At 45.8% G+C, this 15,302-nt stretch overlaps 1 protein-coding gene across 1 annotated transcript in view; it reads left to right on the top strand.

Moving 5' to 3' along the window:
• The window catches only part of LOC103667175 (14-3-3 protein epsilon), a gene marked incomplete in the record, with an annotated part of 104,026 nt that overhangs the window by 37,915 nt on the left and 50,809 nt on the right, over positions 1 to 15,302 (top strand). Inside the window, 1 exon segment of the mRNA XM_040641122.1 lies at positions 13,760 to 13,845. Within this exon segment, the coding sequence (XP_040497056.1) occupies positions 13,760 to 13,845 (86 nt within the window).

The raw sequence follows: 15,302 nt of genomic DNA, 5'->3' as shown, positions 1-15,302 counted from the left end.
TTTTTTTTAATTTTAAAATTAATTTTTTCAAAACGTATATCTCAGGCACTTTATATATTTTTATTGTGAGAATGAATATATTTCCATTTATTAACCCCTTGAACTTTCTCATGTATGAATTAGCAGGTTATACACTTTTCCTATTTTACTTACTGAGTTTACTATTTAAAGATTAATTAATTAATTAATTTATTTATTTATTTGAAAGAGAGAGAGAGAGAGAGAACGCACATGTGCAAGTTTGGGGGGAGGGGCAGAGGGAGAGGGAGAGAGAGTCTCTTAAGCCAGCTCCATGTTGAGCATGGAGCCCCATGCAGGGCTTGATCCCACAACCCTGAGATCACGACCTGAGCTGAAACCTAGAGTTGGACACTTAACTGCCTGTCCCAGGATTTACTAGTTATTCTAATAGTCAATTTTTACTTTCAATGTTAAAAAACCTTCTTCCAGAGATCTGAGTTATTTGATTCTATCTTATAATAGTATTTCTATAAGTTGATTCTTTTTTTAAAAAGATTTTATTTATTTGACAGAAAGAGAGAGAGAGAGCACAAGCAGAGGGTGAAGCAGGTAGAGGGAGAGGGAGAAGCAGGCTCCCTGCAGGGCAGGGAGCCTGACCCGGGGCTCGATCCCAAGACCCCAGGATCATGACCTGAGCTGAAGGAAGACACTTAACCGACTGAGCCACCCAGGCGCCCTACATGTTGATTCTTAACCTTACTCTATTAAATTTAGAAAACCAATTGGCCAATGGCAGAAAGTGTAGACCTAACCGCTCTCTAATTTACTATTGTCCTCAAGCCACTGGCTAGATAATCTTTCCTTCTTCCTAATTCGTGGAATCGTGAGAGGTGCAGAAGCGATGATTTGGAGAAGGGCAGAAGCTTGTTTGGCATCAGCCACAAAAGAAGAAGGACGCACGTGTGGAGGATTGCTGACCCGCCCAAGCCTCTCCTTGACCCCCCACCGGAGGACTGAGGAGAGCTGGCAGGAGAGGGGAGGTGCCAGGGGAGCCATCGGTACTCCTGTCTTTTGGCACAATATAAACGTGGGTGTTTTCCTGTGGGCCGAATGGACAAGACAGTAAGTCGCTGGGCTGAACCCACTTGCCTGTAACCTACCGAGAAGGGCAGCCCTTCGGAACCCTCTCAAATTCACACAGGTGTCCCCAAGCAAGCCAGTCACGGGCCGCCTGCCCCATGTATAACTAAGAAGTTAGCCCAGCAATGTTAGAAGCTCTATTAATATAATTAACCATACTTACTCATTAAAGAAAGCAAAATCATAGTTCATAAGAACAGAGCCTGAAAAAGCATCCAGTGAAAAGTCAACAGCCTTAAAAAAAAAAATCTTTAAATAATCTCTACAGCCACTGTGAGGCTTGAACTTACAACCCCAAGCTCCAGAGCCACGGGCTCTACTGACTCAGCCAGCCAGGTGCCCCAACACTCATTTTTTTTTTTTTTTTAAGATTTTATTTATTTGACAGCGAGAGAGGGAGCACAAGCAGGGGGAGTGGGAGAGGGAGAAGCAGACTTCCCGCTGAGCGGGGAGCCCGATGAGGGCGCGATCCGAGGACCCTGGGATCATGACCTGAGCCGAAGGCAGACGCTTAACGACTGAGCCACCCAGGCGCCCGCAACACTCATTTTTTAAGACCCATTTCCCCGCACGTAGACGGCTGGTGCATTAGCACCGGGGCTGCCGGGAAGCAGCGCGGAGGTGGCCGAACACTGCGAGGCTCAGACGCGCCCACCGCAGGCTCCGATCGCTTCCCCGCGCTCTTAGCCCCACTGGGCTGAGAAGCCCCGAATCGCGCCGACCTCCACGTGGGGCACCCTCGCGGTGCGCTCGGCCACCCGTTCAGACGTGTACTGCTCGGGCCGTGCGCGTCGTGCTTCTGCCAAGTCGGAATGGGAGCGGTGCCCACCGCCGTCCTCCCCTCCGTCGTGCTCCCGGTCGCTTCGGCAGAGCCGCCCTGGCCGCGACGCGGTGCAACTGCCCGCCGCTCCAGGGAGCCTTCGCCTTCTCTTGCGGGGCCTCCTGGCCGGCAGAGAGCTCTGGACGTGGGCCACACGGGCCGGGGATCGTCCCGCCGGTCGGCGCGAGTCGGAGAGCCGTCTCCCCTCTTGCCGCCGCTTCCCTGGGCTCGCGCGCACGCGGGTGGAGAGCGCAGGCCGGACCCTCGGGCAGCCGGGCTCTGCGACCCCCGCCACCGCCCTCTGCGGCCCGCGCAGGGAAAGTTAAACTCGCTTTTTAATAAACACTCTTACCAAATTAGAAATAGAGAGATCTCTTTAACTTGATTTTTTAGAAAAACAACCAAAAACTAGGGGCAGCTGGGCGTCTCTGTCGGTGAAGCGACCCACTCTTGATCTCGACTCAGGTCTTGATCTCGGGGTCCTGAGTTCGAGAAAAGACAAAATGAAACAAAACAAAAACAACAATAACTACTTATCAGAAACTAATAGAAAACATGACTTAATGGTGAAAGAGTAGACATTTCCATTAAAACGTGGAATTTAACAATAAATGCCCATTTTGATCTCTTATTCAGCTTTTCTCTCAGGCGCCATAGATCTGGAGGAATGAGAAGTAGGTAAGAGCTGTATATATTAAAAAGGTAAAGACAAAACTTTCAGCAGTGCGCTCTGGAAAGCCAAGCCAATGAACTGCGAAACTATCACAACAGGAGCGCCTGGGTGGCTCAGTAGGTTAAGCAGCCGACTCTTGATTTTGGCTCAGGTCATGATCTCGTGGTTCTGAGCTCGAGCCCCTCATTGGGTCCACGCTCAGTGGGGAGTCTGCTGGAGATTCTCTCTCCCTCTCCCTCTGTCCCCCGACCCCGTGCTCTCTTTCTCTCTCTCAAATAAATAAATAAATCTTTAAAAAACCTATCAGCATAAAGTCCAATGAGGCAGATGGATGCAAGATAACTATTCAAAAATCCTTAATTCTTGTATATATTAGCAGTAACGATCAGAAACAAAAAGCAGAAGGAAACCCCATTTATAATATCAACAGCCTGCTAAATACTTGGAAACAAAAGTCACTGGAAATACATGAGGTCTCTAGAACTCTAATGACACAGACTAAGAGCGTACTACAGAGACTCGAAGAAAATTAGAGAAAAGTATTCCCAAGTGGGAAGACTTATTTTGTAAAAGATTCCCAATTTTCCCCTCATCAATCTATAAATGCAGGGCAACTCCATCAAAATCAAAACGTATCTTGAGAGAATGTTTCAAGTTGAATCTCCATCCAGTTCAGCCAGGAAACTAATAATACAAAATGAGTGAAATTTTGAAGAAAAAATTTACCCTACCACAGATGATAATGTGCTGTAAAACTATTGTGATAAATAATATCACATTGGGGCGCCTGGGAGGCTCAGTCAGTCAAACATCTGTTGGGCTCAGGTCATGATCCCAGGGTCCTGGAATCGAGCCCCGCATGGGGCTCCCTGCTCCGCGGGGATCCTGCTTCTCCCTCTGCCCCTCCCCCTGCTCATGCTCTCTTTCTCTGATGAATAAATAAATAAAATATTAAAAACCCTGCTTTTAACCTTCTTTTAACTCATTTTTTATTGTTTTCTAAGTATAATTGTATTTTTAACAATACGATAATACTGAACATGTGATTTCACTTCTTGGCTTTTATACTTAATCACACATTGTGAGAATTTTTCATGTGTCTCTTCATACACATCTGTATTGTAAAGGTAATACCTATATTTTAAAATTTTAAACAAATTCAAAAGGTTTAAAATAAAATAATTAGCTTATTTTTACAAATGAAAACACAATGATAACTTAAAAAACAAACAACCAAACTGCAAGCTCCTGGAGGCGATGACTCACGGTGTCCCTTGTGTCCTGTTTCCTCCTTGTAGTGCTTAGTTCACTACCATGTATGGACACTTTACTCAAGACACGGCAGGTGAGGTCTTGCTTCCATTCAAGGAAATTTTTCAATGAAGTTGGGAGAGTCGTATGTAAGGGCATGACTTAGTGACCTGGGGATTGTTTAAAGGATTGTCAGTGGAGTAGGAAGTACTCGTGCACAGCAGCTGCGAGAACAGTACCAGACTGTGCGAGCCTCAATACAGCGCCAGGATTTTCTCCTGTTTAAGTTATCTCTTCACCCAACGTGGGGCTCAAAATCATGACCCTGAGATCAAGAGTCGCGAGTCCTACGGACTGAGCCAGTTAGCGCCCTGTGCACCATGATTTTTTATCTCTGTTTATAGCCTCAGATGCTAATCAAAAATACTTCTGCTTTTTTATTCAACATAGTCCTGGAAGTCCTAGGCATAGAAATCAAACAAGAAAAAGAAAAAGAAATGAAAGACATCCAAATCCGTCAGGAAAAAGTAAAACTTCCACTACATTTTTAATAGATGCAAACTATTTATCGAATATTTGCCACCAAATATTGTTAAATACATTATCTTGCAGTATATCATTTTCAAAGATTTATTTATTTATTATTTTTAAGATTTTATTTATTTGTCAGAGAGAGAGAGGGAGGGAGCGCACAAGCAGGGGGAGGGGCAGGCAGACAGAGAAGCAGGCTCCCAGCTGAGCAGGGAGCCCAATGATGTGGGGCTTGACCCTGGGATCACGACCTGAGCCGAAGTCAGATGCTTAACCAGCTGAGCCACCCAGGCGCCCCAGCATATGGCTTTCAAGTTAAAATGTCAAATGAACACCAGTGTTCACAATTCTTTTAAGGAATGTTATATAATGACACATTAAGGCATAAATTCTTTCAGCTCTAAATCTTAAAAGAATGAAAATAGCAAAAGTGATGCAAAATCTTCAGAGTGAGATTATGATTAAGCTACATTTTACAAAAATATGGTATAAAATGGCAATAATCCCATTCAACATCCTGGATTAGATATCTTTTAGGAGGGACTGATAATCTATACAGTTAAACTCTAAAATTTACAGATAAAGGCAGTTTAATAATGCTACTAAGTACGTCTCTTAACCTGTACAACTTTCAGGCCGCAGTTTTTTTTTTTTTTTTAAGATTTTATTTATTTATGTGACAGAGAGACAGCCAGCGAGAGAGGGAACACAGCAGGGGGAGTGGGAGAGGAAGAAGCAGGCTCATAGCGGAGGAGCCTGATGTGGGGCTCGATCCCACAACGCCGGGATCACGCCCTGAGCTGAAGGCAGACGCTTAACCGCTGTGCCACCCAGGTGCCCCATGCTTGCTTTTTTATGTTCAAACATTATAGACGTATATAAAAACTTACACGTTTTGGGGCGTTTGGCTGGCCCAGTTGGCAGGGTATGTGACTCTTGAGTCCAAGCTCCACATTGGGTACAAACCCCACTTAAAAATGTATTAAAAGTTTCTCATTTAAAGTCTTATTAGAAAATACAACTGATTTTGTGTGTTGAGTGTATCCTTCAACTTTACCGAATTAACAGGTTTTGTTTTGTTTGTTTTTTGTTGTAAACTTTATGGTTTTCTACTTGTAGGGTCAAGTCTGCAAACAGAAATCATTTTACTTCTTTAAAATTGGAGTGCCTTTTAATTCTTTATATTTCCTGATTGTGCTGGCTCGAACTTCTAGTACTATACTGAAGAGCTGGGAAAGGGGGCCATTTTATCTTGTTCACGATCTTAGGGGTAAAGCTTTCAGTCTTTTACCATTGAGTATGGTGTTAACTGTGGGTTTTCCATATACGGCCTTTATCATGTTGAAGAAGTTCCCTTCTATTCCTAGTTTATTATATTTACCATGAAAGGTCCAATTTTTAAAAATATTTTTTTTCCTAAAGATTTTATTTTTAAGTAATCTCTACCCCCAGTGTGGGGCTCGAACCTACAAGACAGGGTTCAAGAATTGTATGCTCTACCAACTGAGCCAGCCAGGCCCCCTGTTAAATGCTTTTTTTTGGGTACCCATTGAGCTGATCATGTTATTTTCCCACCTTCATTCTATTAATGTAGGATATTAATTACATTGATTTTCTTTTATTTTTTAAGATTTTTATTTATTCATTTGACAGAGAGAGACAGCCAGTGAGAGAGTGGGAGCAGTGGGAAAGGAAGAAGCAGGCTCCTAGCGGAAGAGCCTGATGTGGGGCTCGATCCCAGAACGCCAGGATCACGCCCTGAGCCGAAGGCAGACACTTAACAACTGAGCCACCCAGGCGCCCCTAATTACATTGATTTTCTTAAAACATCTTTGCATTCCTGGTTAACTCCCACTTGGTCATGGTGTATAATCCTTTTACTATGCTGCTGAATTTATTGAATTATTTGAAGATTTAACTTTTTTAAAAGATTTTATGTATTTATTTATATAGAGAGCCAACAGGGGGAGGGGGAGGGGTAGAGAGAGAGGGAGAGAGAGAATCTCAAATAGACTCCATGCCAAGTACGGAGCCAGAGGTGGGGCTCAATCTCATGACCCTGAGATCATGACCTGAGCCGAAATCAAGAGTCAGATGCTCAGCCGACTGAGCCACCCAGGCGCCCTCTATGCTGTCGTATTTAGTTTGCTATTATTTTGTTGAAGATTTTTGCATTTATTCATGAAAGGTATTGACCTGTAGTTTTCTCGTCATGTCTTTGTCCAGCTTTGGTGTTAGAGTGCCAGGTAAAGCTGGTGTAACAAACTGAGGGAGGAAGCGTTCTCTCAGCTATTTTTTGGGAGAGCTTAAGAAGGATTGGTGTTAATTCTTCTACTACTTTTTTTTTTAAGTTTATTTTTTGGCAATGGGTGGCTCGAACTCACAGCCCTGACATAAGAGCCTCGTGCTCTGACTGAGCCAGCCAGGTGTTAGTTCTTCTTTGTTTCTTTCTTTTTTGTTTTAATTTTTAAAAACGATTTTATTTATCTATTTGAGAGAGAGACAGAGATAGCAACAGGGAGCATGAGTGAGCGCAAGCCAGGAGGAGAGGGAGAAGCAGACTCTCTGCTGAGCAGGGAGCCCGACACTGGCCTCGATTCCAGGACGCTGGGATCACGCCCTGAGCCGAAGGCAGACGCTTAACGGACTGAGCCGCCCAGGCGCCCCCAGGTTTTCTATTTCTTGAATCAGTTTTGGTAGTTTGCACGTGCTGCCATCTGTTTGTACACACGCCACTTCTGATACCGAATGTGCGGGGTTCCCACACCAAACAATTTTCCAGTTATCTATGGAGGCCAATTGGGTATCCTGCAATGTAGTTCAATTCTGGTACCACCCAGAGTTAGCTCAGACCCATGAGACTGAGGTGAGAGCTGGGTTCCACAAGACTGCTCCCCACTTCCAATGCCAATTGCAAGCAGTGGGTCTCCAGGTTATTCAAACTTCTGTCCAACTTGGCTACAAATTGTGAATTTTCACAATTTGTTCAGGTTTAATAATTTGCTGTGGTAGCTCACAGAATTCAGGGAAATGCTTTACTTATCCTTACTGGTTTATTATAAAGAATACAAACAACCAGATGAAGAAACACATAAGGTAAATTCTGGAAGGGTCCCAAGCACAGGAGCTTCTGACCCTGTGTGGTTTAGGGTATGCCACCCTGCTCCTGGCATGTGGATACATTTACCAATGTGGAATCTCTCTGAACCCCATATTTTGGGGAGTGCCTGGATGGCTCAGTCAGTTAAGTGTCTGCCTTTGGCTTGGGTCATGATTCTGGGGTCCTGGGATCGAGCCCCATGTCAGGCTCCCCCTCAGCAGCGAGTCTGCTTCTCCCTCTGCCTCTGTCCTTCTCCCCATTCCTCCCTGCTTGTGCTCTCTCTTTCTCAAATAAATAAATAAATAAAATCTTAAAAAAACCCCATGCTAAAGGTCTTTATGGAGTTTCCATTATTTAGGTATGATTAAGTCATTGCCCATTGGTGATTAACTCAATTCCCAGCCTCTCCCATCCCTGGAGATCAGGAGTAGGATGGGTAGGATCCTGGGTGGCTTAATCGGTTACACATCCGACTCCTGATTTCAGCTCAGGTCATGATCTCAGGGTCATAGGATGAAGCCCCACGTCGGGCTGCTCACTCAGCAGGGAGTCGGCTTCTCTCATTCTTTTTTTTTTTTTATTAAAGATTTTTATTTATTTATTCGACAGAGATAGAGACAGCCAGTGAGAGAGGGAACACAAGCAGGGGGAGTGGGAGAGGAAGAGGCAGGCTCATAGAGGAGGAGCCTGATGTGGGGCTCGATCCCATAACGACAGGATCGCGCCCTGAGCCAAAGGCAGATGCTTAACGCTGTGCCACCCAGGCACCCCGGCCTCTCTCATTCTTCACCCTCGGTCCCTCCCCTGCTTGCGCTCTCGTGGGTGCACGTGTGTGTTCCCTCTCTCTCAAATAAATACACCTTTTATATATTTTCATTTTTTAAAGATTTTATTTATTTCTGTGGGAGACAGAGATAGAGAGAGCACAAGCAGGGGGAGGGACAGAGGGGGAGGGAGAAGCAGACTCCCTGCTCAGCATGCGGGGGCTTGATGCTGCGACCCTGAGACCATGACCCGAGTTGAAAGCAGACGCTTAACTGACTGAGCCACCCAGGAGACCCTCAGATAAATGAATCTTAAAAAAAAAAAAAAGAATTCCAGGGGCACCTGGTGGCTCAGATGGTTGAGCATTTGTCTTCGGCTGGGGTCATGATCTCAGGGTCCTGGGATTGAGCCCCACGTCAGCGGGAGTCTGTTTCTCCCTCTCCCTCTGCCTCTCCCCCCTGCTTGTGCTCTGTCTCTGTCTCTCTCTCTCTCTCAAATGAATAAATAAAATCTTTAAAAAAATTCCAGGGGTGCCCGGGTGGCTCTGTCAGTTAAGCGGCTGACTCTTGATTTGGGGTTGTCATGATCTCAGGATCATGAGAAGCCCCCGTCAGGCTCTGCACTCAGTGCAGAGTCTGCTTGGGATTCTCTCTCGCCCTCGCCCTCTGCCCCTCCCCCGGCTCGTGTTCTCTGTCTCTGTCTCTCTAAAATAAGATAAATCTTAAAACAAAATTCCAATCCTCTAATTACACGATTGGTCTCTCCGGCAATCAAGCTAGAGCATCCACAAGATTCACTTCATCAGGGCGCCTGGGCGGCGCAGTCGTTAAGCGTCTGCCTTCGGCTCAGGGCGTGATCCCAGGGTCCTAGGATGGAGCCCTGCATTGTGCTCCCCGCTCAGCAGGGAGCCTGCTTCTCCCTCTCCCATTCCCCCTGCTTGTGTTCCCTCTCATGCTGTCTGTCAAATAAATAAATAAAATCTTAAATTAAAAAAAAAGATTCACTTCATTAGCACAAACTTGGGTAAGTTTGAAAGGGGCTTAATATAGGGGCACTGGGTGGCTCAATCGGTTAAGTGTCTGCTTTCAGCTCAGGTCATGATCTCAGGGTCCTGGGATCGAGTCCTACGCCAGCTGTCCGCTCAGCGGGGCGTTTGCTTCTCCCTCTGCCCCTCCCCTCCACTCGTGTTCTCTCCCTCTCTCAAATAAATAAAATCTTTTATTTTTTTAAAAGATTTTTTAAAATTTATTTGACAAAGAGAGAGAGAGCACAAGCAGGGGGAGCAGCAGGGAGAGATAGAAGAAGACTCCCCACTGAGGAGGAAGCCCAATATGGGGCTCAATCCCAGGACCCTGGGATCATGACCTGAGCCAAAGGCAGATGCCCAACCGACTGAGCCACCCAGGCGCCCCTCAAATAAATAAAATCTTAAAAAAAAATAGAAAGGTTTTTATTATAAATAACAAAAGAAGCTCCTCACCACTATCACTTAGGAAGTTTTCAAGAGTTTTAGGAGCTCTGTGCCAGGAACCATGGACAAAGGCCAAATATGTTTTTTTACTATATCACGATTTCACAGTATGTTTCTAGGAATGTGTCCATTTATTATCCTGTTTATTGGCATACCATTGTTCATAATACTCATACTACTTATTTTTGTAAGATTTGTAGTGCTGTCACCACTTTCATTTCTGATTTTATACTTTTTTTTTAAAGATTTACTTATTAATTTGAGAGAGAGAGAAAGAGAGAGAGCATGAGCAGGGTGAAGGACAGAGGGCATCTTCAAGCCGACTTCCTGCTGAGTGCAGAGCTCTACGTGGGGATCCATCCAATGACCCATGAGATCATGACATGAGCCAAAACCAAGAGTCAGACGCTTAACCGACTGAGCCCCCACCCCCACTGCCCCTACTCTTTCTTTAAAAAAGATTTTATTTATTTTAGAGAGAGCGAGCGAGAGTGAGCACAGGGGGCAGAGGGAGAGAGAGAGAGAATCCCAAGCAGACTTCGCACCCAGTATGGAGCCTGACACAGGGCTTGATCCCACCACCCCGAGATCATGACCTGATCTGAAATCAAGAGTCGGATGCTCAACTACTGAGCCACCAGGTGCCCCTTGTTTGATTTTAATTTTGAACTTTTTTTTTCTTCTTAGTCAACCTAATTAAAGATTTTTCAATTTTGTTGATGTTTTCAACGAACTAGCTTTTGGTTGGTTGATTTTTTCTATTCTCTATTTTATTTAATCTCCACTTTAATTTTTGTTTATTTCCTTCTTCTAATTTCTGATTAGTTTGTTCTTCTTTTTGTAGTTTCTTAAGGTGTACAATTAGATTATTAATTTGAGATATTTCTTTTCTAGTGCAGGCATTTACTGCTATAAATTTCCCTCTAAGCACTATTTTTGCTGCATCTCAGAAGTTTTAGTATATTGTGGTTTTGCTTTTATTCATCTCAAGGTATTTTTTAATCTCTCTTGTGATTTCTTCTTGCCCCATTAGTTATTTTACAGCGTTATTTAATTTCCACATATTTGATAATTTTCCAGTTTTCTTTGTTTTTTTCAGTTTCAATACATGGTGTTAGGAAATGATATTTTGTATGATTTCAGTCTTTTAACATTTATTAAAACTTGTTTTGTAGCCTATAATACAGTCTCCGGTTCCTTAACTTAGAGGAACATGTTTGCTGAAGGTCACATATTTACTTATAGAATTGGGACTGGAACCCAGATCCTTTCTCACTTGTACCATTAAAATTTGATAAGTATGTTTAAAGTGTAAAGGGTCTTAGTTCAAAATGCAATAAGGAGCCACTGAGTCTCCTTCGCTGGCTCTTTTGCTTTCACATATCTCTTAAAAGTAGGTATTCTTCAAGGTTTGTTTGGTCTTCTACCTGCAGACATTCTCCAGTTGCTTTCATGGCGGCCTCCTTTCAGTTTGGAATGCCAGTCCCTTTTCCAATTGCATGCTGGTAATTTCTATGTGGGTAATCTATTAGAACCTTAGAACTAACATGTGCTGAAAGGAATTCATGCCTCTCTGTGCAGTCCATCAGCAACTTTCCCTACCAATCCTATTTTTTGTCAATGGTACTACCACTCTTTATCCCAGTGACTCAGGGTGGGAAGACGGAAAGTCAATTTTGATTTTTGTTCCTTCTCACAAAATCTACACATCTGATCAAATATAAGCTTTTTTTTTTTTTAAGATGTTACTTTTTAAGTAATCCCTCCACCCAGTGTGGGGCTCGAACTCACAATCCTGAGATCAAGAGTCCCATGCTCTCCAACTGAGCCACCCAGGTGCTCCCAGCTACAAACTCTTGCTTTTCTCTGCAGTACTATTCCTATTTGTCCTTTCCTTCCCATTTTCACTGCAACCACGTATTACCTTTTACCTGTATTATTGTAGCCTGATAGTTTAATCTCTTCTTTGATCATGGCTATGCAATCTTTTTTGTTTAATTTTTATTTCATAATCATAAATGTAACTCTGCAATCTAGCTAGACTTGGAGGGGAGTAAGGAAAAATAATCCCTAGAACTGCGGTGAGAGCACAAAGATTATATTTCAACCAGATGGGTGTGGAAGAGGTGCTCTCCTGAGCTACAGAAGGAATGGCGTGGTGGTTAAAACACAAGTCAGGGGCGCCTGGGTGGCTCCATCATTAAGCGTCTGCCTTCGGCTCAGGTCATGATCCCAGGGTCCTGGGATCAAGTCGGGCTCTCTGCTCAGTGGGGAGTCTTCTTCTCCCTCTCCCACCCCCCTTGCTTGTGTTCCCTCTCTGTCTCTGTCAAATAAATAAAATCTTAAACAAACAAACAAACAAACAAAAAACCACCACAAGTCAAATTTATTAGATTTGTCCACAGTCAGCAATGGTGATCTCCTTGCTGATCTTGCCATTTCTGTACCCAAAGCTCTCCATGGCTTCCACGATATTCATGCCCTCTTTCACCTTGCAAAAGACCACATGCCTGCCATCCATCCAATCTCTTAATCTTGGCAGTGCAGAAGAAAGACTTTGTGTTGGGTCCTGCATTTGATGCCAGATGCCAGAACCCATATGCTTCGGGATGAAATTCTCGTCATCAAACTTCTCCCCGTAGATGGACTTGCCACCACTGCCACTGAGGGCGTGTGAAGTCACCACCCTGGCACATACAACCCAAATAATCCTGTGAAGGCAGGAATCTTTATAACCAAATCCTTTCTCCCCAGTGCTCAGAGCACGAAAGTTTTCTGCTGTCTTTGGAACTTTGTCTGCAAACAGTTTGAAGGAGAGGGGGCCAAGGGCTCCCCATCCAGAGCGTTGTCGAAGAACGCGGAGGTGTTGTCCAGGGCCAGGCAGCCCTGGTTGGCTCCAGGGCAGCGGCTCCGCAAGGCTCCCTGTGTAATCTTTATTAATCTTTTCAAAGTGTATCTATGATGGCATCCTCCATGCAAAATCATAGAAACATAACTCCTTTGTGCCCACGGAATAAGGTGCAAACTTCCTAGCTTACCATCCATCTTCATAATTTGGTTCCAACCTAGTTTGTTTGTTCGCTTTTTAAAAGTAGGCTCCATGCCCAAGGTGGGGCTTGAACTCAGGACTTGGGATCGAGAGTTGCATGCTGTACAGGCTGAGCCAACCAGAAGCCCCCAATCTACTTTTTATTCTGCATGTACTGCACACTCCACCACATAGTTTGTATTCTAACCTGAGCTTCAGTCTTGCGACCAATACTTTATTGAGTACAAGGTGCTGGGAATACATTGGGAAGCAAAGCACGCCAGGTTCTTCCCCAGTTCTGACTCAATCTCGATTAATCTTGGTCCCACTCTTCCATATCTTGCACTTCACCTAGACTTGTCTAACAACTTCCTTGTTCCTATCCATGGAGGGCCTAGGGTGAAAAAGAAGGATAAAAGGAGAAGAGAAAGATTGCAAAATGCGAGGGTGAGTTGAGGTGTGAAAACTGCGAGGCCCCTTTCCCTTACCATTTATAGCAGACCCCCACTCTTTACCCCGTGTCAAAAGGTTGTGAAAAAAGCCCAGGATGGGGATTGGCTAAGAAAACGGGCAAGGTAGGAGAGAAGTTGGTTTCAGTGAGGAAGGCCTGCCATTACAAAAACCGTTACAGCTTTCTTTGCCCGCAGGTCTAGGCGTGGGCCCTCGGTCACAGGCCAGGATCCCTCGCTCACTTTTTTCAGGAATGGTCCAGGCGGCTCCCCGCCCCCGTCCCCCGGGGCTGCTCTCCCTCCCAGCCGTCGCAGTTCCCGCCTCAGCCCTCCGACGCCCTCGGAGCCCATGGAGGAGGGACGTTTAGCTGGTTCCAGCCTCTTCGGGCTCTGAGCTCCCGGACCCGCCCCCCGCGCCAGTTGCCAGGGAGCGGTTGCCATAGAGCTGAGCAGTTGTCCGCGTGCGCAGGCGGAAGTCCCGGATTGAGGCGCCGCCATTTTTGCTGCCCGGACACGGAGCGAGAGGCTGAGAGAGTCGGAGACGCTATCCGCTTCCATCCGTCGCGCAGACCCTGCCGGAGCCGCTGCCGCTATGGATGATCGGGAGGATCTGGTGTACCAGGCGAAGCTGGCCGAGCAGGCTGAGCGATACGACGGTGAGTTGGGGGGGCAACAGGGGGCTGGAATTCTCGGACCCTCTGCCGCCGCCCACAGAGGCCGGGAACAGGAGACAAAATGGCGGCATCGTCTCCGAGCCTGGCCGGGGACGTGGATTCGGGAAGTAGGAAATTTCCTGTGGGCTCCCGGAGCGGTGGGAGGCCCCAGGCCCGGGAATTTGACCCCTTTGGCGTCCTCTGCTGCAGACACTCGCTGGCCAGGAGGCCGAGGCGAAAGGGTGGAGGAGTTGGTTGTAAAATGGCGGCTGGGGGGAGGGCGAGTCCCGGGGCGGGGGAGGGGGAGGAGATGGCGGGTGCTGTCTCCGGGCGAGCGATCCCCAGGGGAGCTTCTGGGCCATCTTGGGATGTGGAGAACAATTGGATGGGGTGATGGGGGGAAGAAACACCCGCCACATGGGGGAGAGTAGCACCAGGAGCTGCAGCGCGAGCGCCTTTCAGGGAAATATGGCGGGTGGGGGCGGTGGCTTTTCCCCGGAGGCCCAATGTGGGGCGGCGGCTGTGGAGTCTCACAAAGGAGAATCCTTGCGAGCGGAGGGCTCTTTGGGTTTGTGGTGGAGGGCAGTCTTGGATGAGGGTTGGGGAAGGACAGAGTGGGAATCACTGCAGTTCATCCTTGAGCGGAGGCCAGCTGAGATGCTGCGATCGGATTTCCTTTCTGTAGGCCGGCACACCTTGTGTTGAGGGTTTTTTAGGCTTTACGTTCAACCTCGTCGTCTTCTGGGGAGGTCTCGAAAAACCTCACTCACCGTCCCTTCCCTCGGACTTATCCTGAAGAGCTCGAAGTTCTTGTAATAATTTTCTGGCACCGTTATCTGGGGGTTCTTTTGGATAGAGCTTTGAACAGGAAACAGACCATGACTCTCAGTCCCTCAGAAGCCCGTGCCTCAGTTTACCAGTTTGTAAAAATGTTGTTTTTCCTGTTTACATGCACCATTATGACAGATGGAAAGGCCTGTGGGAAAATAAAGTTATTTAAAATAACGTATGGTAACTGTATTTTGGTCGACTCCCCGGGATTGGAATGCGTGTTTGTACTTCATTGGGGATCTTCACCTATCCCAAGCACTCACCCGACGCTTGTGTTTTTGGATTTTGAACATAGGGCATCCCGGTAGATCCTATTTTCTTTTTTTCTATTTTAAATAAATGGCTTTGTGTACAGATTTGAACAGTTCTTTGTTCATTGCTGCTTTGCCCCTCAAGGTTCTGCAGTCATTTTTTCAGAACTTGATCGAAATGTCCATTGTGTCCGTTTAGTCATCCTCAGGCAGATGCTTTTTAAAATTGCCCCCCACTCCCTTCATTTTGGATCTAGGTACTTGAATTACCCCCTTATCCGTTAAATTGTAGTATTATAAAAACAGAAATTCTTAAATGTGGCTTCTGTGCTTTTTATGCTCTCTAGGGTGAGAGAAGGTTGGAATCCAGTGCCATCG

The sequence above is a fragment of the Ursus maritimus genome, unplaced genomic scaffold (genome assembly GCF_017311325.1).
Source record: "Ursus maritimus isolate PB19 unplaced genomic scaffold, ASM1731132v1 scaffold_24, whole genome shotgun sequence".
Lineage (NCBI taxonomy): Eukaryota > Metazoa > Chordata > Mammalia > Carnivora > Ursidae > Ursus > Ursus maritimus.
This window is presented reverse-complemented; position numbering and strand designations above follow the sequence as displayed.